At 47.6% G+C, this 27582-nt stretch overlaps 1 protein-coding gene across 5 annotated transcripts in view; it reads right to left on the bottom strand.

Annotated features, from left to right (window-relative positions):
- Positions 1–270: 270 nt before the first annotated feature.
- The window catches only part of TMEM40 (transmembrane protein 40), a 48860-nt gene continuing 21548 nt past the window's right edge, over positions 271–27582 (bottom strand). For 4 of the 5 annotated variants that reach the window (XM_066596518.1, XM_066596521.1, XM_066596522.1 and 1 more), the window contains 7 exons: positions 26077–26166; positions 24378–24440; positions 21898–21960; positions 14224–14295; positions 12135–12209; positions 11096–11155; positions 271–2087 (listed from right to left, as the gene is read on the bottom strand). In XM_066596518.1, the coding sequence (XP_066452615.1) occupies positions 2068–2087; positions 11096–11155; positions 12135–12209; positions 14224–14295; positions 21898–21960; positions 24378–24440; positions 26077–26166 (443 nt within the window). In that variant the 3' untranslated portion in view covers positions 271–2067. The remainder of the gene's footprint in view (positions 2088–11095; positions 11156–12134; positions 12210–14223; positions 14296–21897; positions 21961–24377; positions 24441–26076; positions 26167–27582) is intronic. The other variant, XM_066596520.1, reaches the window with a different exon arrangement.

Here is a 27582-nt window from a genome sequence, read left to right as displayed (position 1 = left end):
AGCAGAAACTTTTTTTTAGCAATTTGTATCAGTAGTTTTTTCATGAAAATCCATAATTACATGGATAGTCCATTTGTTTCCAGGAGGACCATGTAATGTTTTATTTCCCCTTATGGTGATGCTGCAGGAAAAAATGAACACTGCTTCCAGATACCCGCTGTCCCCTCAACTGCAAGATTACAGCTGATCGCTGGCAGTCTCTGCAAAGACGCATCCAATTATCGAGATTGTCCATAGCGTACAACCCAGTAAAAGTCTCCACAAGTAATATAACTTTCAAATACACAGTTTACTTCTTTCCACAAAAATGTAAATATTTCCTGTGATTAGAAACATGGAAAAGTAATGCAGGATGATCAAAACTCTGAATTGTGTTATACTGTGAATTAAAACAATGTTAGGAGATTGGATGGTCCAGTATCTGGATGACAAACCATACAGTAACCATGGTAGAAGATATAAGCCCATAACCTTGAAAGGAACCTGTTATCACATTTCAACATATTAAACCACACACCACAATAGAACAGTGACGTCAGTCTATTAAAAAAACTTAGTTTGTTATTGCTCCTTATTAAAGCATACCTGTAGAAATTGAACATATACAATTCACGCACAACATGTAAATGTTGGACACTGGTCTGGTGGGCGGCTGAACCATCTCTCCTGGCTGTAGTATTCTCATTAACCCACCTCTTTATGCTGCCATGATGTGGATGATATACTAGACCTCATCCACTGAACGGTGCAAATCTAGTGAGTTTGTGGACTGGCACATGAGTGCGCTAAATCGCACACAAAAGAGACAGATCTGTGCAGGTTCAATAACTCACAAGATTTACATTGCTCCATGGATGAGGTCTAGTATATGAGCCTCGTGTGGCGCAGAGTGCTAAGCTCTCACTCACGACCTGAAGGTTGCGGGTACAATCCCTGCACAGTTTAGGTAGCCAGCTCAAGGTTGACTCTGCCTTCCATCCTTCCAAGGTCAGTAAAATGAGTGCCCAGCTTGGTCGGGGTAATTAATAAATTATCTGAAAGCGCTACAGAATAAGTTGGTGCTATACAAATAACAAGGTTTAGTGCGTCATCCACATCACAGCAGCATAAAGGGGTCGGTTAAAGTTTTTCAAGGTGCTGGGCTCGGCGTAAAATAAAATAAACACCTCTCCTCGACTCCTTTGAATGCAGAAGCTGCAGCGTCACTGTCTGAACTCCTGGCATCAGCACTAACATCCTGGGCACCATATTGCCATGTGTTTGAGATGGTGATGCTGTGACCTCTGATTGGCTACAACAGCCACCTGACTTCCTCTGAGCTATACATCTGGATGCCAGTGTCGGGGCTGTGGTAGCTGCTGAGTTTCATCCAGGGGAGCCAAAAAAGGAGAGTATACAGATTTTCTATTTTACGTTGCGCCCAGCACCTAGAAAAGTTTTGGTGTTAGTGACCAAACCATTTTGATGATGGAGACTGGTCTGGTGGTCGGGCTGGACTGTGTTTCCTGGCTGTAGTGTTCCGACCACCAGACCAGTCTCCATCATTTACATGTGACGTGGAAAATTTATAGACTTGCGTTCTACAGGTGTTCTTTGATAAGGAGGAACAACACTAGGGAAAATATTAAAAGTTTCTTACAATGTGGTTATATTCAAATGTATCTGCACTTTTAAGAGCCAAATTATGTCTACAACTTCCAAAACCCCCCAGTTCCACTGAACCGAACCTCTACCATTATAGGATTCTTTGGTGATCCGTGTGGGGTTGGAGGTCTGGGTGTTGTGGTTGTAATATGGACCCTACAGTTGAGGCCACATAGAACCAATCTAGCTTTTACACACACACACTGTGGCTATTGTTCTTTCTGATGATTGATCTGATGATTGATACTAGGAGAGCCAAAACCTTCAGCAAATCCATCACGCTCTTCTCCATCACAGCTGGGGGAATAACAATGTCTGGTCATACATGTGTTCCTAAAAATTCCTATGATTTGTAGACAGGCTCTTCACATATGTTGTTTTTTTCCCTGAGGTCACATGGTAAGATGTACGATCCATTACCGGTTAATTGTTTTTCTTAAAACCTGGAAAATGTAACAGAAGTGAGAAATAAATCCAGATATAACAGCTAGTGTAATCATTCCTGAAATTCTCCATTACTTTCAATAGACATGTTGACTATTAAAGCAACCCTCCGAGCATGGACAATCAAAGCTGCCCATAGCAGCTTCTCTGACGGCCTGATGCACATTGTGTATTACTATGCATTATTAGTCTAAGACACAAATGAGGAGGATGAAACAATACCTCATACCTGCAGCGCCACCTATTGGAAGGCAGCATTCCTGCAAGCCGATGTTAGACTCTTAATACAAGCCTTGTAACAATGACTGGGAATTTTAAACCAAGCCAGAATCCATACACAGACAGCTAATCGGGGTTTTTGCCTCTCATCAGTGTATAGGTGACCGGAAGACTTCTTTGGCACGTTCTGCCTCCATTTGCTGAATGCTTATTACCCATTTGTGAAAGTACAGGAGTGACAAGTCTTGGGACGACAGTTGGGCGCATAAGGACCCAACAGGAATCCCTTGTAGAGCTACCCTAACCTCACCTCAATCTTCGCAAGGGATTGTCATCAGCTGACCGGATAGTAGGAGCTTTACTTCTACGCTGGGACTACAAGATGACTTTGGACATCATACACATCCCATGGCCATAGAGTGCAGTATTGCAGTACTACATCGCACCCTAATGTAAGTGAATATGGCTGTGTTCCATTATTTGTAAATGACCGTAACCTGGTTATCACAAGAAATCTAAACATGTTGGTTCTTGCAATTGTGTGGCAGCAACAACTTACAGATCATAGTGCGACTGCATTCACTTACATTAGGATTAGAGATGAGCGAGCGTACTCATCCGAGCTTGATGCTCGTTTGAGTATTAGGGTGTTCGAGATGCTCGTTACTCGAGACGAGCACCATGCGGTGCTCGACTCCATTACATTTCCTTCCCTGAGAAATTTGCGCGCTTTTCTGGCCAATAGAAACACAGGGAAGGCATTACAACTACCTTCTGTGACATTCCAGCCCTATCCCACCCCCCTGCAGTGAGTGGCTGGGGAGATCAGATGACACCCGAGTATTTAAATCTGCCCCACCCGCGGCTCGCCACAGACACAAGCTAAGAGAGATCAGGGAAAGTGCTGTCTTGCTGTAGCTGCTATAGGGAGAGTGTTAGGTGTTATTTTAGTCTTCAAGAACCCCAACGGTCCTTCTTAGGGCCACATCTGACCGTGTGCAGTACTGTTGAGGCTGCTTTTAGCAGTGTTGTACAATTTTTTATTTTTTTTTGTATATCGGGCATGCAGACCATAGCGTCCTCAGTCTGCAGTCATTTTGCAGAGTATAGGGGCAGTACTGCTGAGGCAGAGACAGTGGTACAGGGAAAGAGGTATACTGGCTATATAGGCAGTGGGCTTTTTCAAAAAAATTGGAAAAAAATACTATACTTGGGCTGCCTGTGACTGTCTTCAGTTTACTGCATGTGTGCTGGGGGTAGTAGTCACTGATTAATACCCAGCCTTGCGCATAATTGTTTCCTGGCTGCACTGTCCTTTCAGTAACCACAGTCATCCTCCAACAGGGAAAACCATATACAGGCTATATCACAGGCAGTGGGCTTTTTCCCAAAAAGTGGAAAAAAATACTATATTTGGCCTGCCTGTGACCGTCTTCAGTTTACGGCGTGTCTGCTGGGGGTAGTAGTCACTGATTAATACCCAGCCTTGCGCATAATTGTTTCCTGGCTGCACTGTGCTTTCAGTAACCACAGTCCTCCTCCAACAGGGAAAACCATATACAGGCTATATCACAGGCAGTGGGCTTTTTCCCAAAAAGTGGAAAAAAATACTATATTTGGCCTGCCTGTAACCGTCTTCAGTTTACGGCGTGTCTGCTGGCGGTAGTAGTCACTGATTAATACCCAGCCTTGCGCATAATTGTTTCCTGGCTCTGCTGTGTCCGTTACATGATCGCCGTCATCCCGCCAGAGGGAAAGAGTATACATATATACGCTGCATACGGTGTCTGTCTGGTTTTTCACCTCACCATTTTAAAAAAATTGAAGCAAAATACTTAAGGCCTACCACTGGCCTTTGGCCACTTGACTGGTTCTGCCCTGTGAATTCCAGTAGCTCAGTCATACGCACCTAGGTCTTACTACAGGCTTACGCATAATTGTTTCCTGGCTCTGCTGTGCGTTCCGTAAGCGAAGTCAGCCTCCAACCACAGGCCAATAAGCGGCACATTTTATTACAGCATTCTGTTTCTGCTCTACTCGTAATACACCATGCTGAGGGGTAGGGGTAGGCCTAGAGGACGTGGACGCGGGCAAGGACGCGGAGGCCCAAGTCAGGGTGCGGGCACAGGCCGAGCTCCTGGTCCAGGAGTATCGCAGCCGACTGCTGCGGGATTAGGAGAGAGGCAAGTTTCTGGGGTCCCCAGATTCATCTCACAATTAATGGGTCCACGCAGTAGACCTTTATTAGAAACTGCGCAGTGTGAGCAAGTCCTCTGGCTGCTGCTCCTCCTTCCCCCAAGCCTCCTCACTCCATGAAAATGACACATTCTGAGGAGCAGGCAGACTCCCAGGAACTGTTCTCGGGCCCCTGCCCAGATTGGGCGGCAATCGTTCCTCTCCCACCGGAGGAGTTTGTCGTGACCGATGCCCAACCTTTGGAAAGTTCCCGGGGTCCGGGGGATGAGGCTGGGGACTTCCGGCAACTGTCTCAAGAGCTTTCAGTGGGTGAGGAGGACAATGACGATGAGACAGTTGTCTATCAGTGAGGTAGTAGTAAGGGCAGTAAGTCCGAGGGAGGAGCGCACAGAGGATTCGGAGGAAGAGCAGCTGGACGATGAGGTGACTGACCCCACCTGGTTTGCTAAGCCTACTGAGGACAGGTATTCAGAGGGGGAGGCAAGTGCAGCAGCAGGGCAGGTGGAAAGAGGCAGTGCGGTGGCCAGGGGTAGAGGCACGGCCAGACCGAATAATCCACCAACTGTTTCCAAAAGCGCCCCCTCGCGCCATGCCGCCCTGCAGAGGCCGAGGTGCTCAAAGGTGTGGCAGTTTTTCACTGAGAGTGCAGACGACCGCCGAACTGTGGTGTGCAAGGTTTGATGCGCCAACATCAGCCGGGGAGCCACCACCACCAGCCTCACCACCACCAGCATGCGCAGGCATATGATGGCCAAGCACCCCACAAGGTGGGACGAAGGCCGTTCACCGCCTCCGGTTTGCACCACTGCCTCTCCCCTTGTGCCCCAACCTGCCACTAAGATCCAACCCCCCCTCTCAGGACACAGGCACGACTATCCCCCGGCCTGCACCCACACGCTCACCTCCGCTGTCCTCGGCCCCATCCACCAATGTCTCTCAGTGCAGCGTCCAGCCGTTGCTAGCGGAACTGTTTGAGCGCAAGTGCAAGTACGCCGCCACGCACCCGCACGCTCAAGCGTTAAACGTGCACATAGCCAAATTGATCAGCCTGGAGATGCTGCCATATAGGCTTGTGGAAACGGAGGCTTTCAAAAACATGATGGCGGCAGTGGCCCCGCGCTATTCGGTTCCCAGTCGCCACTACTTTTCCCAATGTGCGGTCCCAGCCCTGCACGACCACGTCTCCCGCAACATTGTACGCGCCCTCACCAATGCGGTTACTGGCAAGGTCCACTTAACAACGGACACGTGGACAAGCACAGGCGGGCTGGGCCACTACATCTCCCTGACGGCACATTGGGTGAATTTAGTGGAGGCTGGGACCGAGTCAGAGCCTGGGACCGCTCACGTCCTACCCACCCCCAGAATTGCGGGCCCCAGCTCGGTGGTGGTATCTGCGGCGGTGTATGCTTACTCCACTAAACCACCCTCCTCCTCCTCCTAGGCAACCTCTGTCTCGCAATCAAGATGTGTCAGCAGCAGCACGTCGCCAGCAGTCGGTGTCGCGCGGCGTGGCAGCCCAGCGGTGGGCAAGCCTTAGCAGGCCGTGCTGAAACTACTTAGCTTAGGAGAGAAGAGGCACACGGCCCACGAACTACTGCAGGGTCTGACAGAGCAGACCAACCGCTGGCTTTCGCCGCTGAGCCTCCAACCGGGCATGGTCGTGTTTGACAACGGCCGTAACCTGCTGGCGGCTCTGCAGCTCGGCAGCCTCACGCACGTGCCATGCCTGGCCCACGTCTTTAATTTGGTGGTTCAGCGGTTTCTGAAAAGCTACCCACACTTGTCAGACCTGCTCGGAAAGGTGCGCCGGGTCAGTGCACATTGCCGCAAGTCCAACACGGACGCTGCCACCCTGCGGACCCTGCAACATCGGTTTAATCTGCCAGTGCACCGACTGCTGAGCGACGTGCCCACACGGTGGAACTCTACGCTCCACATGTTGGCCAGGCTCTATGAGCAGCGTAGAGCTATAGTGGAATACCAACTCCAACATGGGCGGCGCAGTGGGAGTCAGCCTCCTCAATTCTTTACAGAAGAGTGGGCCTGGTTGGCAGACATCTGCCAGGTCCTTGGAAACTTTGAGGAGTCTACCCAGATGGTGAGCGGCGATGCTGCAATCATTAGCGTCACCATTCCTTTGCTATGCCTCTTGAGAAGTTCCCTGCAAAGCATAAAGGCAGACGCTTTGCGATCGGAAATTGAGGCAGAAATTGAGGCGGGGGAAGACAGTATGTCGCTGGATAGTCAGAGCACCCTCATGTCTATATCTCAGCGCGTATTGGAGGAGGAGGAGGAGGGGGAGGAGCATGAGGAGGAGGGGGAAGAGACAGCTTGGCCCACTGCTGAGGGTACCCATGCTGCTTGCCTGTCATCCTTTCAGCGTGTATGGCCTGAGGAGGAGGAGGAGGAGGAGGAGAAGGAGGAGGAGGATCCTGAAAGTGATCTTCCTAGTGAGGACAGCCATGTGTTGCATACAGGTACCCTGGCACACATGGCGGACTTCATGTTAGGATGCCTTTCTCGTGACCCTCGCGTTACATGCATTCTGGCCACTAGAGATTACTGGGTGTACACACTGCTCAACCCACGGTATAAGGAGAACCTTTCCAGTCTCATACCCGAAGAGGAAAGGGGTTCGAGAGTGATGCTATACCACAGGACCCTGATGGACAAACTGATGGTAAAATTCCCATCCGACAGCGCTAGTGGCAGAAGGCGCAGTTCCGAGGGCCAGGTAGCAGGGGAGGCGCGGAGATCAGGCAGCATGTACAGCACAGGCGGGGGAACACTCTCCAAGGCCTTTGCCAGCTTTATTTTATGGCTCCCCAGCAAGACTGTGTCACTGCTCCACAGTCAAGGCTGAGTCGGCGGGAGCACTGTAAAAGGATGGTGAGGGAGTACGTAGCCGATTGCATGACCATTCTCCGTGATGCCTCTGCTCCCTACAACTACTGGGTGTCGAAGCTGGACACGTGGCCTGAACTCACGCAGTATGCCCTGGAGGTGCTTGTTTGCCCTGCAGCTAGCGTCTTGTCAGAGAGGGTGTTTAGTGCAGCTGGGGGAATCATCACGGATAAGCGTAGCCACCTGTCAACTGACAGTGCCGTCAGGCTTACACTCATAAAGATGAACAAAGCCTGGATTTCCCCAGACTTCTCTTCTCCACCAGCGGACAGCAGCAGTACCTAAACAATACGTAGGCTGCACCCGCGGATGGAAGCATCTTTCTCTATCACCATCCAAAACGGGGACCTTTTTGCTTCATCAATCTGTGTATTATATTCATCCTCCTCCTCCTGCTCCTCCTCCTGAAACCTCACGTAATCACTCCGAACGGGCAATTGTTCTTAGGCCCACAAGGCTCAGTCATATTACTTTTGTAAACAATGTTTATACGTTTCAATTCTCATTAAAGCGTTGAAACTTGCACCTGAACCAATTTTTTTTTAACTGGGCTGCCTCCAGGCCTAGTTACAAATTAAGCCACAGTAAGCTAAGCAATTAAAGGGTTTCACCTGCCCTCTTGGTTGGGCATGGGCAATTTTTCTGAGGTATATTAGTACTGTTGGTACACCAATTTTTTTGGGCCCTCGCCTACAGTGTAATCCTAGTAATTTTTATGGGATTCGCCTGCACTCATGGTACAGCAAGGTGTGTGGTTGGCCTACACTTTTGCTACATAAATGTAACTGGGGCCTTATCTATACAGCAACTACTGAAATGTGAAAGACTGTTATCTCCCTAAACTGCTGCATTGGGAATGTTACTGGGGCCTGTCTTGAGTGCTACTATTACTGAAATGGAACTAAGACTGTGCTCCCCCTATACTGCTGTTTCAGAATTGTTACTGGGGCCTGTCTTGAGTGCTACTATTACTGAAATGGAACTAAGACTGTGCTCCCCCTATACTGCTGCTTCAGGAATTGTTACTGGGGCCTGTCTTGAGTGCTACTATTACTGAAATGGAACTAAGACTGTGCTCCCCCTATACTGCTGCTTCAGAATTGTTACTGGGGCCTGTCTTGAGTGCTACTATTACTGAAAAGGAACTAAGACTGTGCTCCCCCTATACTGCTGCTTCAGAATTGTTACTGGGGCCTGTCTTGAGTGGTACTATTACTGAAATGGAACTAAGACTGTGCTCCCCCTATACTGCTGCTTTGGAATTGTTACTGGGGCCTGTCTTGAGTGCTACTATTACTGAAATGGAACTAAGACTGTGCTCCCCCTATACTGCTGCTAGTGATATGTTACTGGGGCCTGTCTGGACTGCTACTACTACTGAAATGGAACTAATACTGTGCTCCCCCTATAATGCTGCTAGTGATATGTTACTGGGGCCTGTCTGGACTGCTACTACTACTGAAATGGAACTAATACTGTGCTCCCCCTATAATGCTGCTAGCGATATGTTACTGGGGCCTGTCCCTAATGCTACCGTTAAAATGTTACTAATTCTGGGCTCTGCCTATACCGCTGCTAATGCTATGTCACTGGGGTGTGGAAGCGGAGGCTTCCCAAAGACATGATGGCGGCGAGGCCATTTCCCACCAACGCGGTTACTGTTAAGGTGCATATAACCACGGACACGTGGAGAGGACACGTAGTGCCTCAAAAACATCCCCCTCCTCCTCCAACAATGAAAACATTCTGGGCAAATACCTTTGCATTGGTCCGTCTGGTGGCAGTCCAAGAATTTCACCTTTAACGACACAACAAGAGAGCCCCCCCCCCCCCCCCCCGCCACGGCCCACTTAATCCTGGCCACATTCCGAAAACCAACTAAATAAAACCGCGCTATTAGGTCCGCAGTCACCACCACATTCCCACCAACGCGGTTACTGTTAAGGTACATATTACCAGTCTGACTGGGGCATGCAGTGTGGGCCGAAGCCCACCTGTATTTAATATGACGTTAGCTCGCTGTCCAGGGCACTGCAATGGGATTTGTTTATGTACCGCCGGTGGGTTCCAGGGAGCCACCCATGCTTTGGGTCCACACGGACTTCACATTAGGGATTTGTACCTGCCTGTGTCTATGTATTAAAAACCCCGGTCAGACTGGGGCATGCAGTGTGGGCCGAAGCCCACCTGCATTTAATCTGACGTTACCTCAGCTGTGCTGGGCAATGCAATGGGATTTATTTATGTACCGACGGTGGCTTCCTGGGACCCACCCATGCTGTCGGTACACACGGAGTTGTATCTGCCTGTGTCTACTTATAAAGAACCCCAGTCAGACTGGGGCATGCAGTGTGGGCCGAAGCCCACCTGTATTTAATCTGACATTAGCTGTACTATCCGGGGCACTGCATTGGGACAAACTACAGGAACAATACAGCACTAATGAGACGTGCACAGCTATGCTAGCATTGGAGTCCGCTGTAGGCCCGCGATTGCTGAAGGTTTGTGCAGAGGCCTATGTCCTGGGTGCAGTGAAAGTCCGCTTCCTGCCTAGGATTGCTGAATCTGTGGGCCGAGGCCTATGCCGTGGGCGCGGTGCAAGTCTGCCATGTTTGGCCGCTCAGATCAATTTTTTGTTCATGTCTTGGGTTTCCTAGGACCCACCTATGCTGTTGGTGCAAACTTAGTTCCCATTGCAGTGTTTGACCTGTCTGGCACAAAGGCACTGACTGACTTGGGTAGGGGGCAGAGCGCTGACGGCTTTCCTCTTGCAGTGTGGATTGAGCTATGCGACACCTTGAGAGAATGAATACTGTGTGGCCCATGGATTCCCCATTGCTATGCCCACGTTTGCAGCTCCTGACGGAGGTGGCACAGGATTGGAGTTCTCATTGCTTCTGTTCAGCATTGTGGGCTATCTCCCCGCCCCTTTTAAAGAGGGTCGCTGCCTGGCCCTGCCAACCCTCTGCAGTGTGTGCCTCCGGTTCCTCCTCATGGCAGACGCACTTATAAATAGACATGAGGGTGGTGTGGCTATGAGGCCAGCGTGTGGCATGAGGGCAGCTGAAGGCTGCGCAGGGACACTTTGGTGTGCGCTGTGGACACTTGGTCGTGCGGGGGGGGGGTTGGGCAGCATGTAACCCAGGAGAAGTGGCAGCGGAGTGTCATGCAGGCAGTGATTGTGCTTTGTTGGAGGTAGTGTGGTGCTTAGCTAAGGTATGCCTTGCTAATGAGGGTTTTTCAGAAGTAAAAATTGTTGGGGGGGGCCCACTCTTGCCGCTATTGTGGCTTAATAGTGGGACCTGGGAACTTGAGATGCAGCCCAACATGTAGCCCCTCGCCTGCCCTATCCGTTTCTGTGTCGTTCCCATCACTTTCTTGAATTTCCCAGATTTTCACAAATGAAAACCTTAGCGAGCATTGGCGATATACAAAAATGCTCGGGTCGCCCATTGACTTCAATGGGGTTTGTTACTCGAAACGAACCCTCGAGCATCGCGGGAAGTTCGACTCGAGTAACGAGCACCCGAGCATTTTGGTGCTCGCTCATCTCTAATTAGGATGCCATGTAGCTCAGCAACACCCTTGTGACCCTTGGCCATGCAACGTCTACTGCAAGGTTGCCGTGCAGGCCAGGCCTAATAAACTGATCGATAAGGATCTGGAGTAACAGTAGTATATTTACCAAATGTAAATCTTCCCACTAAGGGCAGCAATTGTTCCACGACAGTCTGGATTCTGTAAACTGAAGTCGACAAGAAAACAGTTAATTTACATATTGAAAACAAATAAAAATGACTTCCTAACGTTCTACATTGGATAATGTACCCTTTATTCTGAACTATAAGAATCATTTTCTTCAAAAAGAGGTTTTGAGATAATGGAAGAATATGGACACACACTACTGTAAAACATACAATGCAGCTGCTGCAGAACCTCTTTAAAAGAAGAGAGTGAGCACTATGTGGGAATTTATGCCTTTGTGCCAGAATTCTGATGAAATATAGTCACAAACTTGGCGCAGGCCGCATCTGCACAAAAGGTTGTGGCCTTTTTAATTTTTACACTGCTCTACCCACTCTGAAGCCACTATGGGGGTGACTATTGGACTTGTTAACACGAGTGTAAGCGCATTTTGGTTGTAAAAATATGCTGCGTATATAGCCAAACCAAACTCACTTCTGCCAGTATTTTTCGGCCATTCCGGCGTGGTTTTTCTTGTGTGCAAATACACAGCGTACTTGCGTACGCAAAAAAAAATGCGGGCAAGCTCATTGAAATGGTGCGCATATACGCAGTGAATACATAGGTTTCCTATGTATTCACTGTGTATTTGCACCCACGCATTCACTTCAATGGCCTACTGCGGTGCGCAATATGCTCCAAAATAGGTCATGCTACATATTATTTCCCGCGATTGCACATCATGTGAAGAAATATGCTCATCTAAACAAACCCATTGAAATGAATACGTGCTACTCACTGCGTTTTACGCCTGCAAAAATTGCATGCATAATATGCTGCGTGAATACGCTCATGTGACCAAGCCCTTAGTATACAATTAGCATCGTCCCTATGAAGGCGACTGTAAGGTGACAATGAGTTTGACACCCCTAGCCTGACAGATTTACTGCAGTTCAGGTCAGAAACAGGTGTATATTATAGCACAAATCTATGGCAGTTCTTAGGTCATGAGCTCTAGATCTACAGATATTTTTCCTTACCCAATCCAAAATAGATGCCAATGGTTTCCAGCGTTGCAAATGAAATTAAACCAAAGCCAACAGAAACTGTCCAGTCTGAAACATATAAACAGAGAAATATATTGGGGCAGATTACACAGATTAGTATTTTACACTTTGTCAGGCTCGGACATCTCTGATGTAATGTAATTAGCAGAATTCACACAGCTGGTAGAATACGGGTCCCCGACTGGGAGCTGATTGTCATCACTTCCATCATGGGTGACACAAGATCAGAGAGGCAGCTCATCCAGCTCCTATGAGGTGCTTGGAGAACGGGGTCCAGCCCTGATTAGACCCATTCCCTTTGCTACTGGGTGGCGAGTACCTGTGCAATACTGCCCTCTACAGCCGAATTATATTGTTAGCAAACAAAGGAGTGTGAAATTGGGTTTATGAAAAAGTTTGGTACTATGTTAGCCCATAGAGCAAAATTTGATTGTTCCCAGCAAGAGAAACCAAGTAATTTTGTTGATATGATACCTTTTAGTGGCTAACAAAAATACATGATGTTATAGTGAGCTTCCGAACCTATGCTGGGCTTTTCTTCAGGCTTAAATGAAATACATCCGTAGAGGCATGCATATGTATACACACATACTTATGACAAGACACAGACATGGATGTGATGAATTTGCACTTAAAAGAATACTACCACAGAAATACAAACATCTTAAAAAAGTCACTGATAAGGGAGTGAAGGGCTTATGGTCCCTCATTAGTGTTGGGGTGGTGGTGGTGGTGGTGGTGGTGGTTCAATACCCTCATAAGGATGACCGTGTGAAAAGCCATATTCCCAGATTCTCCCTTCTGGGTTACAAGCAACCTCCAAATTTGAGGAACTTTATAATCTGAAGTGCATTGCCCTCTGACACGCAAAAAGGAACTTATCCCTGCAATGTAAGGGGGTTGCAAGACCTGCTCACATGAACTGACCGCAGCCAGGATACAAATCCCCAACACACAGTAGGACTATAAGATCCCGGGGACATTCACATGTTCCATGTCTGATGTTGTGTACCTGATCTTGTGCAGTAAATTTCCTGCTGGGAGAGACTTTATGGTGGAGAAACGGCAAAAACTTAAAGCGAGGATGAGATCTCATCGCCACACGATTAAACAGACAAAGACAGAATAACCTGTGGGCGAGCACTTTTCTAGTCACGAACATGACATACAAGATATGAACGCTATGATACTGAAAGGCAATTTCAAGCCACAAAGCCATAGAAGAATTTGGGGATATAAATTTATAACAACTTTTGACACTTTCAATAGAGGGCTAAGAAAAACTCAAATACTTTTGGGCCTCCTTTATCAAACCTGTCTATCCGAACCCAATCACAGCAAGCGTCTTTTGTTATACTGCGTTGGTAAAATTAATGCTGAGCTCTGATCTGTTGCTAGGGGCAACAAAGAAAGATTAGACGATTTTGATAAAGGAGGTCCAACATTCTTTGAGTTTTTCTTTTATCTCTTACTAATTACAATCCATGAGTCATCATAAGTTTATCATATCGATTGATTAAAATGTGGAAGGTTTGAATAGAACGCCCAGTATAAAGGAAGGACTTATAGTTCTCCTTCCTGCTGGATCCACTTTTGATTTTGGCTCAAAAACACATGGCTTCTTTCTTCTAAAAACAGGGACACTTCTGTCCATAGTTTGTGTCTGGTATTGCAGCTCAGTTCCATTGAGGTACATGGGTCTAGGATGCAATACGTCTAGCAGCCTCGTTTTTCTAATCCTGGACAACCCCTTTAAGTGGCTCCTCTTCTTTATATTGAGTTTTACCAGGTTCTACTTGTGCTACACTGAGACATAACTTTAGCTTCTGGTCACCAATGCATAATCTGTAACAGGGTCCCCCCCCAAATATAATGCTTTATTGGTCAACTGGACCCTCTGCACCCCCTATGCGCTGCAGTGTAGAATGTGACGTTTCTAGCAACCCAGGAGATTTATTAATGGATTATTTCAGTTTGTAAAGGGATTAATTACCATAATATATTAACATCTGGTAGACAGTACTTTTTCATGTTCACAATTTCATTGCCATGTTGTACTTACCAGAGTAGTAGTATTCACATACCAGGATCGCCCCCAGTGCAAAACACACAATTATGAAGTGAAAGAATTCATCTATAAACAAAAATAACAACATCAGATTGTTTCAGAATGAACAGTAGTCTATACAAAACACGGTTAGGGTCTATGTATTTACTGAAGATTGTATGTTTGAAAGTTTGCAGTGTCCTTTTCCTGACAAAGATACAAAAGTTTGGTATCGTGTTAGCCAGTAGAGAAAAATGTGACTGCTCCCAACATGGGAAACCAAATAATTTTGTAGTTATGATACCTTCTAATGGATAACAAAAAGAAATGATGTTGCAGCAAGCTTTTGAACCTAGTAGCTTGGAAAGCTTGCTATAACATCATGCATTTTTGTTAGCTATTAAAAAGTATCACATCTAAAGGATTAGTTGGTTTCTCTTACTGAGAATAATCTCCTTTCTCTGACACAGATAAAAGAATCACTAAGTGGCGCATAAAATATATTTATTTTCTTTTTTCTATGGCTTCCATTGAACTGAATGGAGGTGTAGAAATCTGTATGCAGGAATAGCTAAGTACTAGAGATGAGCGAACGTACTCGTCCGAGCTTGATATTCGTGCGAATATTAGGGTGTTCGGGATGTTCGTTACTCGTAACGAGCACCACGCGGTGTTCCGGTTACTTTCAGTTTCCTCTCTGAGACGTTAGCACGCTTTTCTGGCCAATTGAAAGACAGGGAAGGCATTACAACTTCCCCCTGTGACGTTCAAGCCCTATACCACCCCCCTGCTGTGAGTGGCTGGGAAGATCAGATGTCACCCGAGTATATAAATCGGCCCCTCCCGCGGCTCGCCACACATGCCTTGTGACTTAGCTGAGGGAAAGTGCTGCTGCTGGTGCTGCTGTAGGGAGAGCGTTAGGAGTCAGTGTAGGCTTCAAGAACCCCAACGGCCCTTCTCAGGGCCACATCTACTAGTGTGCAGTACTGTGTTAGCACAGTATTTTTTTTTTGTCCAAAATTGGATCTGCAGAGCATTGCGCCCTGCAATAGGGACAGAAGTGGAGGTTAGGCAGGGAGAGTGTTAGGAGTTAGTGTAGGCTTCAAGAACCCCAACGGTCCTTTCTAGGGCCACTTCTATCCGTGTGAAGTACTGTCCAGGCTGCTGTTAGCAGTGTTGCATATTTTTTTTTTTTCTCAAAACCGGCTGTGCAGAGCATTGCATCGGGCATTAATACTACAGGGATAGAATTGTGTAGGCAGGGCCAGAAGACATTTATTATTCATTGAATACACGCAGTGGGGTCTTCCCTAAGCTAAAAAGGAAAAAAATTATATTTGGCCTGCCTGTGTCAGTCCTAAGGTCTCCGTGTACGTGTGTGCTGCGTGTACAACGTACAAAAATCAGACGCAACCAGCTACGCTTCACTGCAGCCTAGCGCCATTGTCTTTCCTGACTGGCAAATACCTGCTTTGCTAGAGTTAATAACTCTGCTACACTATACTTGTGTGACACTTTTTGAGGGCCACACCACAGATATTAAACTTCTTGTTCATTGAATATACGCAGTGGGGTCTTCCCTAAGCTAAAAAGGAAAAAAATTATATTTTGCCTGCCTGTGTCAGTCCTAAGGTCTCCGTGTACGTGTGTGCTGCGTGTACAACGTACAAAAATCAGACGCAACCAGCTACGCTTTACTGCAGGCTTGCGCCATTGTCTTTCCTGACTGGCAAATACCTGCTCTGCTAGAGTTAATAACTCTGCTACACTATAGTTGTGTGACACTTTTTGAGGGCCACACCACAGATATTAAACTTCTTGTTCATTGAATATACGCAGTGGGGTCTTCCCTTTGCAAAAAAGGAAAAAAATTATATTTGGCCTGCCTGTGTCAGTCCTAAGGTCTCCGTGTACGTGTGTGCTGCGTGTACAACGTACAAAAATCAGACGCAACCAGCTACGCTTCACTGCAGCCTAGTGCCATTGTCTTTCCTGACTGGCAAATACCTGCTCTGCTAGAGTTAATAACTCTGCTACACTATAGTTGTGTGACACTTTTTGAGGGCCACACCACAGATATTAAACTTCTTGTTCATTGAATATACGCAGTGGGGTCTTCCCTAAGCTAAAAAGGAAAAAAATTATATTTTGCCTGCCTGTGTCAGTCCTAAGGTCTCCGTGTACGTGTGTGCTGCGTGTACAACGTACAAAAATCAGACGCAACCAGCTACGCTTTACTGCAGGCTTGCGCCATTGTCTTTCCTGACTGGCAAATACCTGCTCTGCTAGAGTTAATAACTCTGCTACACTATAGTTGTGTGACACTTTTTGAGGGCCACACCACAGATATTAAACTTCTTGTTCATTGAATATACGCAGTGGGGTCTTCCCTTTGCAAAAAAGCGAAAACATTATATTTGGCCTGCAGGCTTGCGCCAATTTATTTCCTGCCTGGGAAATCAAATCACTGGTAATAGAGCATGCTGAGGGGTAGGGGTAAGCCTAGAGGACGTGGACGTGGACGTGGCCGAGGACGCGGAGGGCCAAGTGAGGGTGTGGGCACAGGCCGAGCTCCTGATCCAGGTGTGTCGCAGCCGACTGCTGCGCGATTAGGAGAGAGGCACGTTTCTGGCGTCCCCACATTCATCGCCCAATTAATGGGTCCACGCGGGAGACCTTTATTAGAAAATGAGCAGTGTGAGCAGGTCCTGTCCTGGATGGCAGAAAGTGCTTCGAGCAAGCTATCATCCACCCACAGTTCTGCGCCGTCCAGTGCTGCAAATCCGAATCCTCTGTCTGCTGCTCCTCCTTCCTCCCAGCCTCCTCACTCCACTACAATGACACCTGCTCAGGAGCGGGAACACTCCCAGGAACTGTTCTCGGGCCCCTGCTTAGATTGGGCAGCAGTGGTTCCTCTCCCACCAGAGGAGTTTATCGTCACTGATGCCCAACCATTCGAAAGTTCCCGGGGTCCGGGGGAAGAGGCTGGGGACTTCCGCCAACTGTCTCAAGAACTTTCTGTGGGTGAGGAGGACGATGACGATGAGACACAGTTGCCTTGCAGTGAGGTAGTAGTAAGGGCAGTAAGTCCAAGGGAGCAGCGCACAGAGGATTCGGAGGAAGAGCAGCAGGACGATGAGGTGACTGACCCCACCTGGTGTGCAACGCCTACTCAGGACAGGTCTTCAGAGGGGGAGGCAAGGGCATCAGCAGGGCAGGTTGCAAGAGGCAGTGCGGTGGCCAGGGGTAGAGGCAGGGCCAGACCGAATAATCCACCAAGTGTTTCCCAAAGCACACCCTCGCGCCATGCCACCCTGCAGAGGCCGAGGTGCTCTATGGTCTGGCAGTTTTTCACAGAGACGCCTGACGACCGACGAACAGTGGTGTGCAACCTTTGTCGCGCCAAGATCAGCCGGGGAGCCAACACCAACAGCCTCACCACCACCAGCATGCGCAGACATATGATGGCCAAGCACCCCACAAGGTGGGACGAAGGCCGTTCACCGCCTCCGGTTTGCACCGCTGCCTCTCCCCCTGTGCCACAACCTGCCACTGAGATCCAACCTCCCTCTCAGGACACAGGCACAACCGTCTCATGGCCTGCACCCACACCCTCACCTCCGCTGTCCTCGGCCCCATCCACCAATGTCTCGCACCGCACAGTCCAGCCGTCGCTAGCGCAAGTGTTGGAGCGCAAGCGCAAGTACGCCACCACGCACCCGCACGCTCAATCGTTAACCGTCCACATAGCCAAATTTATCAGCCTTGAGATGCTGCCGTATAGGGTTGTGGAAACGGAGTCCTTCAAAGCTATGATGGCGGCGGCGGCCCCGCGCTACTCAGTTCCCAGTCGCCACTACTTTTCCCGATGTGCCGTCCCAGCCCTGCACGACCACGTCTCCCGCAACATTGTACGCGCCCTCACCAATGCGGTTAGTGGCAAGGTCCACTTAACTACGGACACGTGGACAAGCACAGGCGGGCAGGGCCACTACATCTCCCTGACGGCACATTGGGTGAATTTAGTGGAGGCTGGGACAGAGTCAGAGCCTGGGACCGCTCACGTCCTACCCACCCCCAGAATTGCAGGCCCCAGCTCGGTGGTGGTATCTGCGGCGGTGTATGCTTCTTCCACTAAAGCACCCTCCTCCTCCTCCTCCTCAACCTCTGTCTCGCAATCTAGATGTGTCAGCAGCAGCAGGACGTCGCCAGCAGTCGGTGTCGCGCGGCGTGGCAGCACAGCGGTGGGCAAGCGTCAGCAGGCCGTGCTGAAACTACTCAGCTTAGGAGATAGGAGGCACACGGCCCACGAACTGCTGCAGGGTCTGACAGAGCAGACCGACCGTTGGCTTGCGCCGCTGAGCCTCCAACCAGGCATGGTCGTGTGTGACAATGGCCGTAACCTGGTGGCGGCTCTGCAGCTCGGCAGCCTCACGCACGTGCCATGCCTGGCCCACGTCTTTAATTTGGTGGTTCAGCGCTTTTTGAAAAGCTACCCACGCTTGTCAGACCTGCTCGTAAAGGTGCGCCGGCTCTGCGCACATTTCCGCAAGTCCCACACGGACGCTGCCACCCTGCGCACCCTGCAACATCGCTTTAATCTGCCAGTGCACCGACTGCTGTGCGACGTGCCCACACGGTGGAACTCTACGCTCCACATGTTGGCTAGGCTCTATGAGCAGCGTAGAGCTATAGTGGAATACCAACTGCAACATGGGCGGCGCAGTGGGAGTCAGCCTCCTCAATTCTTTTCAGAAGAGTGGGCCTGGTTGGCAGACATCTGCCAGGTCCTTCGAAACTTTGATCAGTCTACCCAGGTGGTGAGCGGCGATGCTGCAATCATTAGCGTCACCATTCCTCTGCTATGTATCTTGAGAAGTTCCCTGCAAACCATAAAGGCAGCCGCTTTGCGCTCGGAAACAGAGCCGGGGGAAGACAGTATGTCGCTGGATAGTCAGAGCACCCTCCTATCTATATCTCAGCGCGTTCAGGAGGAGGAGGAGGAGGATGAGGAGGAGGGGGAAGAGACAGCTTGGCCCACTGCTGACGGTACCCATGCTGCTTGCCTGTCATCATTTCAGCGTGTATGGCCTGAGGAGGAGGAGGAGGAGGAGGATCCTGAAAGTGATCTTCCTAGTGCGGACAGCCATGTGTTGCGTACAGGTACCCTGGCACACATGGCTGACTTCATGTTAGGATGCCTTTCTCGTGACCCTCGCATTCAACGCATTCTGGCCACTACGGATTACTGGGTGTACACACTGCTCGACCCACGCTATAAGGAGAACCTTCCCAGTCTCATTCCCAAAGAGGAAAGGGGTTCGAGAGTGTTGCTATACCACAGGACCCTGGCGGACAAGCTGATGGTAAAATTCCCATCCGACAGCGCTAGTGGCAGAAGGCGCAGTTCCGAGGGCCATGTAGCAGGGGAGGTGCGTAGATCGAGCAGCATGTACAGCCCAGACAGTGCAACAGTCTTTAAGGGCCTGGCCAGCTTTATGGCTCCCCAGCAAGACTGTGTCACCGCTCCCCAGTCAAGGCTGAGTCGGCGGGAGCACTGTAAAAGGATGGTGAGGGAGTACGTAGCCGATCGCACGACCATCCTCGGTGACGCCTCTGCCCCCTACAACTACTGGGTGTCGAAGCTGGACACGTGGCCTGAACTAGCGCTGTATGCCCTGGAGGTGCTTGCTTGTCCTGCGGCTAGCGTCTTGTCGGAGAGGGTGTTTAGTGCGGCTGGGGGAATCATCACAGATAAGCGTACCCGCCTGTCAACCGACAGTGCCGAGAGGCTTACACTCATCAAGATGAACAAAGCCTGGATTTCCCCAGACTTCTCTTCTCCACCAGCAGACAGCAGCGATACCTAAGCAATACGTAGGCTGCACCCGCGGATGGAAGCTACGTTCTCTCTCACCATCCAAAACGGGGACATTTCTGCTTCATCAATCTGTGTCTAATATTCCTCCTCCTCCTCCTACTCCTCCTCCTGAAACCTCACGTAATCACGCTGAACGGGCAATTTTTCTTAGGGCCACAAGGCTCACTCATAATTTTTCTAAACAATTTTTAGATGTTTCAATGCTCTGAAAAGCGTTGAAACTTTAACTTGAACCAATTTTTCGTTAAACTGGGCTGCCTCCAGGCCTAGTTACCACTTAAGCCACATTAACCAAAGCGATTAATGGGTTTCACCTGCCCTCATGGTTGGCCATGGCCAATTTTTTTCAGGTACATTAGTACTGTTGATACAGCAATTTTTGTGGGCCCTCGCCTACAGTGTAATCAAATAAATTTTTAGCCCACCTGCATTAAGCACGACATTACTACCTCAGCTGTGTTGGGCAATGCAATGGGATATTTCTATGTACCGCCGGTGGGTTCCAGGGAGCCACCCATGCTGTAGGTGCACACGGAGTTTTTACTACATCTGTACACTTGAAAAGAACCTCAGTCTGACTGGGGCATGCAGTGTGGGCCGAAGCCCACCTGCATTAAGCACGACATTACTACCTCAGCTGTGTTGGGCAATGCAATGGGATATTTCTATGTACCGCCGGTGGGTTCCAGGGAGCCACCCATGCTGTAGGTGCACACGGAGTTTTTACTACATCTGTACACTTGAAAAGAACCCCAGTCTGACTGGGGCATGCAGTGTGGGCCGAAGCCCACCTGCATTAAGCACGACATTACTACCTCAGCTGTGTTGGGCAATGCAATGGGATATTTCTATGTACCGCCGGTGGCTTCCTGGCACCCACCCATGCTGTAGGTGCACACGGAATTCCTATTGCGGAGTTGTACCTGCCTGTGACTATTTATAAAAAACCGCGGTCTGACTGGGGCGTGCAGACACCTTGACAGAATGAATAGTTATGCACGTGTGCAGCTCCAGATGGAGGTGGCACAGGATTGGATTTCTCATTGCTTCTGTTCAGCATTGTGGACTATCAGCCCGCCCCTTTTATGGGGGGGTCGCTGCCTAGCCATGCCAACCCTCTGCAGTGTGTGCCTGCTTTTCCTGTGGCAGACGCACTTATACATAGACATGAGGGTGGTGTGGCATGAGGGCAGCTGAAGGCTGGGCAGGGACAATTTGGTGTGCGCTGTGGACACAGGGTCGTGCAGGGGGGGTTGGGCAGCATGTAACCCAGGAGAAGTGGCAGCGGAGTGTCATGCAGGCAGTGATTGTGCTTTGTTGGAGGTAGTGTGGTGCTTAGCTAAGGTGTGCATTGCTAATGAGGGCTTTTCAGAAGTAAAAGTTGTTGGGAGGGGGGGGGCCCACTCATGCCGGTATTGTGGCTTAATAGTGGGACCTGTGAACTTGAGATGCAGCCCAACATGTAGCCCCTCACCTGCCCTATCCGTTGCTGTGTCGTTCCCATCACTTTCTTGAATTGCCCAGATTTTCACACAAGGAAACCTTAGCGAGCATCGGCGAAATACAAAAATGCTCGGGTCGCCCATTGACTTCAATGGGGTTTGTTACTCGAAACGAACCCTCGAGCATCGCGAAAAGTTCGTCCCGAATAACGAGCACCCGAGCATTTTGGTGCTCGCTCATCTCTACTAAGTACACAACACTTTGTCACTATGTTGCAACAGTCCTTATGGCAAATATGAGGTCTGCATTTTGGGTAGGTATGCTGTTTGAAAGAGAGGATCAGAGTAAATAGGCTAAAGTCATACCATCTTTCTTTATTCCCCATCCTCTTCTAAGGTAGGTCCTTTGTTGCTCCTCGAGTTTAACTACTAAAAATAGGGGAAGAATGAAAGAAAGAAAGAATAGTTTACTAAATTTTAACCTGTGTATCTATAGTAGCACTGTTGGTTATAGCATCTCACTGAAGTTAATTACACTGAGATACAAAGTCACCCACAATATGCTGTAAAACAGCATTACTAAAAACCGCAGGAAAAAATGTGCAACCTTTGTAAGCAAAATCTGTCCATTACATATTTTTGTGCAGCTTTCCTATGGGAATACTATGAAATTGCCCACAAGTTGGGGTAATGCACAATTCTATCATAAATCACATGTGACTCTGGAATCTTAGCCTAATACTAAGTAGCACAAAGCTTTCTCTTGTTCTGATGCAATGTATCATTGTAGGAAACTGTGACACTAATTAGACTTGTTCTAGAAACGATCAGGAAATAACACAATATTAGAAAGTTGCAGAACTTTTCATTATACACATTTTTTAAAGGAGTTGTCTGAGATGTTTTTTCTTTTTCAAAACTACATTCCCCATGCAACAACATAACAAATAGTCATATACTTACCTCTTCCAGCTCCCCGCTGTATCCAACACCGCTGTGCTGGGTCTCCCCATCATATAATGTTTAGAAGTTGCAGAATAGGCTGCTGTAGCCAATGACAGAGCGCTGCGCTTCATCACTGAGCTCTGTCATTGGCTGTGGCAGCCTGTGACATCCCATAACCTGGCTGACCGCAGCCTGTAAGCAAACAATGGACAGGGAAGACTGAGCAGCGAGATGTGGGGAGTCGGGAGAGGTGAGAATATGATTTGTTATGTTGTTGCATAGGGAACATAGCTTTGAGAGAGAAAAAAATCTCAGACAATCCCTTTAACCTTTTTGTAATCATTTTTTTCTTTAGAAGGGTTCACAAATGTTAAGGTAATCAATACGGCTGGGACAAGAGGTAGGTATTACATCTAAGCATTTCGACAGAGAGGGGTTTCCTCTGTCATCCATGCACTCCCATGATGTAGGTTGCTGATGAGCTGCTATGGCTTCCATTAGGTCATCTCAGAGATAGGGACTAAAAGGATTCTGGTTAGTGTTATTCTGACAGGTACAATACACTGGAGTACAGAAGTATTATATAAGTATAGTCCAGTCCTCTATTGGGACTTAAAAGGAAGCCCAAGAATTTTTTTTTTAAGAAAATAAGAAAAAAATGCAAAAAAGAAAGTGATGTCAAACACACACACTTTTTTTTTGCAAGAACACTGCATCTGTTGCGTATTTGCTGCAAGCATTTTTGTGACTATTTTGTGGCAAAAAAAGCTGCATCCAGATGTTAGTTGTACATCAGTAGTGAAATATGATAAGCTCTATAAAGATTGCATTTTGTGTTTTCTCAGTTTTTCTTTGTCTTTCGGTTTACAGTGTTATTCTAAATCACTGCATATTTTTTCAAAAGTTTTTCTATAGCCTTCTCTGTAGGAAGAAAGACACCAAACAAAAAACCTGTGTGATCAAATGTGTGACACCACCAAAAAAGAAAAAAAAAGAAAGTTTTTCACAAAAAACAGAATAAAGACTGTCTGCAGGAAGCCTGAAAAACTACATATAATCGCTAACTCCACATCCATGACCGTAACGACCAGAAAAATGAAGTCACAAAAAGCTGAAAGTCATAGAAAATAAATAAAAGCAATAGCAGAATTGCTGTGTTCATTTCATAAATTTAAAAAAAATGAATAAATGGGGTTTAAAAAGTTGTATGTACTCCAAAATGGTGCTAATAACACTACAGCTCATCTGGCAAAGAACAATCCCTCAGAAAGTTATGGCTATGAGAATATGGCGACACAAGAAAATGTATTTTAAAAAGTTTGTATTGCGCTAAAATACTAAAATGTAAAACTAAATAAATTTGGTTTTGCAGAAATTGTGACAACATGCAGAATAAAGTTGACAGGTCATCTATACTGCAGCGTGAACGCCATAAAAGAGAAACCTAGAAAACAAAATCCAAAAGTGCTGTCTTTTTCATTCTTCCGCCCCCAAAAATGTAATAATGTTTGTGAATACATTATATGTACTTCAAATTGGTGCCATTAGGAAAAAAATAGTCCAATAAGAAAACAAGCCGTCATCCAGATATTTTGACGAAAAGATTAGAAAAGTTGTAGCTCTCAGAATGCAGTGCTGAAAAAGACGAAGAAAATTGCTGCATCCTGAAGGTGTTAAGGTTGCCATGCCAACTGGTAATAACAATCACCCTCGTCTAGTCATTTATATTAAAAACCTCTCTTTGTTGCATCCGGTTTGTGAAGTGAATCACCGAAATGATACTATCTTACCATTTTTTTGTCATTGACGAAAATGGTTTTCAGCCCGACCTGAAGATTTCTGCATAGAGCTAGCTGCGCTGATTCATTTTAAATTGAGAGACATGAAGTTCCCAAAATTACCTGTCTCAGAAGAAGAAATGTTTCCATCCTCAGTGCTATTTTTCCTCTCCAGACTGTTCTTCCCTGTCAGTATAGAGTGCACACATCAGACATGACTGAATATCCACTTTGTTTGTATTGTTGATAACCAGAACGTCCTGAATTGGGGGTTGTCCAGATGATTTTTCTAAACAACTTTGGATGGAAACCCCTTTTACCCGAAGTTATTGGGTGTTTCTGCTTTGGCTGCTCACATATTCATGTCCATATACTGTGAAACCTCTCCAGGAGACCACCTTACTGGGAAGACCACCCATTATCCAGACCAGACATCCTATGACAGATTTTCAATTCCACTATATATTATGCATGATGACCATTTTCTTTTCCTCAAGGCCACCCACTAGTAGACAATACAATATTGGGTGGTCATCTCAAGTAAGTTTTAGTGTATCACTGTCTATATACATAATTTGTACAGTGAATTCTATACTGTATGTTCATAGAGTTATATCCATGGAGAAATATCTTAGAGCTCATACACAACTCCGTTAAAGCTGCACTAGGGATTTGCACCTCTGTGTTCCATTTTTGGAGCAGAGAAATTGAATTAAAATAGAGTTAAACATTTCTGGTTTTTTTCCCATTTCAATGGGTTTGCAAAAGTCGGAAAGCAAATGGAAAACTTTCCGTTTGCTTCCTTTCCATTGGGTTTCCGTTTTCTTAAAGGAGCAAATATTGTAGTCCAGCAGTGCCCTTGAGATTTCAGCTCTGGGACTAAATATTTCAAGCAATCTCATTACAAAATCCTGCTGACTAACATAAACATATTTTCTAGAAACCACAAAATCTCTTTAAAGGGGTTTTCAGAGTACTTTTTGTACTTACCTTCTTTAGCGTTTCCTAGGGATCAGCTGTCAAGCCCGCCACTGAACTGGACTACGTAGGCACGCGCATAGAATAAGAGGATTTCATAATGTGTCTAGATAGTTTACGGAACGCATTGCAGTGGTGAGTTTGAGAGCAGGGAATGTGAATATAAAACTGACATCAGCTCAGCTTATAACGCTCGAAGTAGCTGACAGTCTCCTAAAGCATGGTATTCATTAATCATTAAAGGGGTTGTCCCGCGCCGAAACGTTTTTTTTTTTTTCAACCCCCCCCCCCGGCTCGGCGCGAGACAACCCCGATGCAGGGACTGAAAAAAAGAACAGCACAGCGCTTACCTGAATCCCGGCGCTCCGGTGACTTCTATACTTACCGGTGAAGATGGCCGCCGGGATCCTCTACCTCCGTGGACCGCAGCTCTTCTGTGCGGTCCATTGCCGATTCCAGCCTCCTGATTGGCTGGAATCGGCACGTGACGGGGCGGAGCTACACGGAGCTACACGGAGCCCCATAGAGAACAGCAGAAGACCCGGACTGCGCAAGCGCGGCTAATTTGGCCATCGGAGGGCGAAAATTAGTCGGCTCCATGGGAACGAGGACGCCAGCAACGGAGCAGGTAAGTAAAAAACTTTTTATAACTTCTGTATGGCTCATAATTAATGCACAATGTACATTACAAAGTGCATTAATATGGCCATACAGAAGTGTATAGACCCACTTGCTGCCGCGGGACAACCCCTTTAAGTAGTACATGTGGTGCTTCTGTGCCAACCACCAAACTGCTGTTAAGCAGTAAATAGCTGCAAACCAACCAGTCTGGATAAAGTCTTACCATTTGTATCAAGTGTTGTATCTTTTTCCTCTTTCTTAATGGTTTTAAATGGCTTGACAGTTGCTACAGAGGTGGCTGATCTACCAGATCCTAAAATGTAAGATGATGGTTATTAGATTATATTTGCATTGTTCTGATTATTTTGACTGATCCACTTTTAATGACACATTCACCAGAGAAAACAGAATTATATGACTCATAAGGATATATACAATACAGTACAATACTATTCAATAAACATCCTGATGTAAGCCTAAAGAAAAAGTATTACCTCTCCATCCTTTACATCTCATTATCCTGCCCTGTGGATGTCCTGAATACCATTATTGACAATATGAATGCTTATTTAGAGTTCCTCCAGGGCGGAGCATTGCTTTAGCCAATCCACAGTGGTTTTCTATTAACTGGTTCTGATGCTTAGAGCTGCATAATAGGGAGTGTTCACTGCTGATTTTCCTTATGATATAGTCTATTACAGCTCCAAAGCCTTCTTTTAGATTATCGGTCCTCATGCTGGCATACCTCAACTCTGCACAATGATGTAATTAAAAATGGAGCAGATTGGGGGCGTGGCCAAGCAGCCGAGCAGACCGGCCGCATGTAAGAGAGGCTCCCACCTAAGCCGACAATACCAGATCCTGAACTCATCCTGAGGGCCCCCGGACCCAACAAAAGTCACCTGCAGTGAGGGGAGAGGAGGCCGAGCCACTAGCAGAAAGTGAACAGCACCCATGGCTGAGGTAATACCGGCAGTGGACCCGCGACGCCGCGACCGCTACTGCCGCCATCTTTAGAACAGCGCCGGCCATGGGGAGCGCACAGAGGAGGCTCCCGGAGCGGCAGATACAGCGCCAGAGACAGTGCCGGGGAGACGGAGAAGCAGGGGGAGAGCGGCTGAATCAGAGCCCATACACAGCACTGAGACCGGGAGCTGCACACTTTCCCGCCACAACTGCGGGGGGGGGGGGGCCAAGGGGGAAGCTGCAGAGATCAAGCAGCAGGGGAAACAGTGCACAAACGATATATCCAGCCCTGAAAGGGAAACAATTACCGGCACCACTGTATAAAGGCCACCTCTAGGAGTGAGCAGCTACTGGTCCCTAGCAAACAGGGAACACGATACAGCCAGCAGCTGCCCAGAAAAAGGGAAGAACAGAGCAGTGTGCATAAAACTGTGAACACTACATGCTTGACCAAAGGGCATTACCAGTGTCCTAATAACCAGCAAAGAGCAGCCACAGCAGCCCCTAAGCAGCGGAACACCTAATAAATAACGCATAAAGTATATTCCCCAAAGAGCCTGCAAAACAAAGCAAAGACATTTATAGGCCCCCTGCTGGGACTCCAATATCCTGTTAAACCATCTCTCAAAAGGAAAACACCCAAAAGATCTCACCATGGGCCCTACCAGACAGAACCCTGCAGCCGACAGACTAAAAGCGTTTGCCAGGGGAGATACTCGTAAAGACCCTGGCCCCGAGCCCACTACACCCATCACAGCAGGAA

The sequence above is a fragment of the Eleutherodactylus coqui genome, chromosome 3 (assembly GCF_035609145.1).
Source record: "Eleutherodactylus coqui strain aEleCoq1 chromosome 3, aEleCoq1.hap1, whole genome shotgun sequence".
Lineage (NCBI taxonomy): Eukaryota > Metazoa > Chordata > Amphibia > Anura > Eleutherodactylidae > Eleutherodactylus > Eleutherodactylus coqui.
The sequence above is the reverse complement of the archived record's forward strand: the minus strand, read 5'-3'. Positions and strand labels throughout refer to the sequence as shown.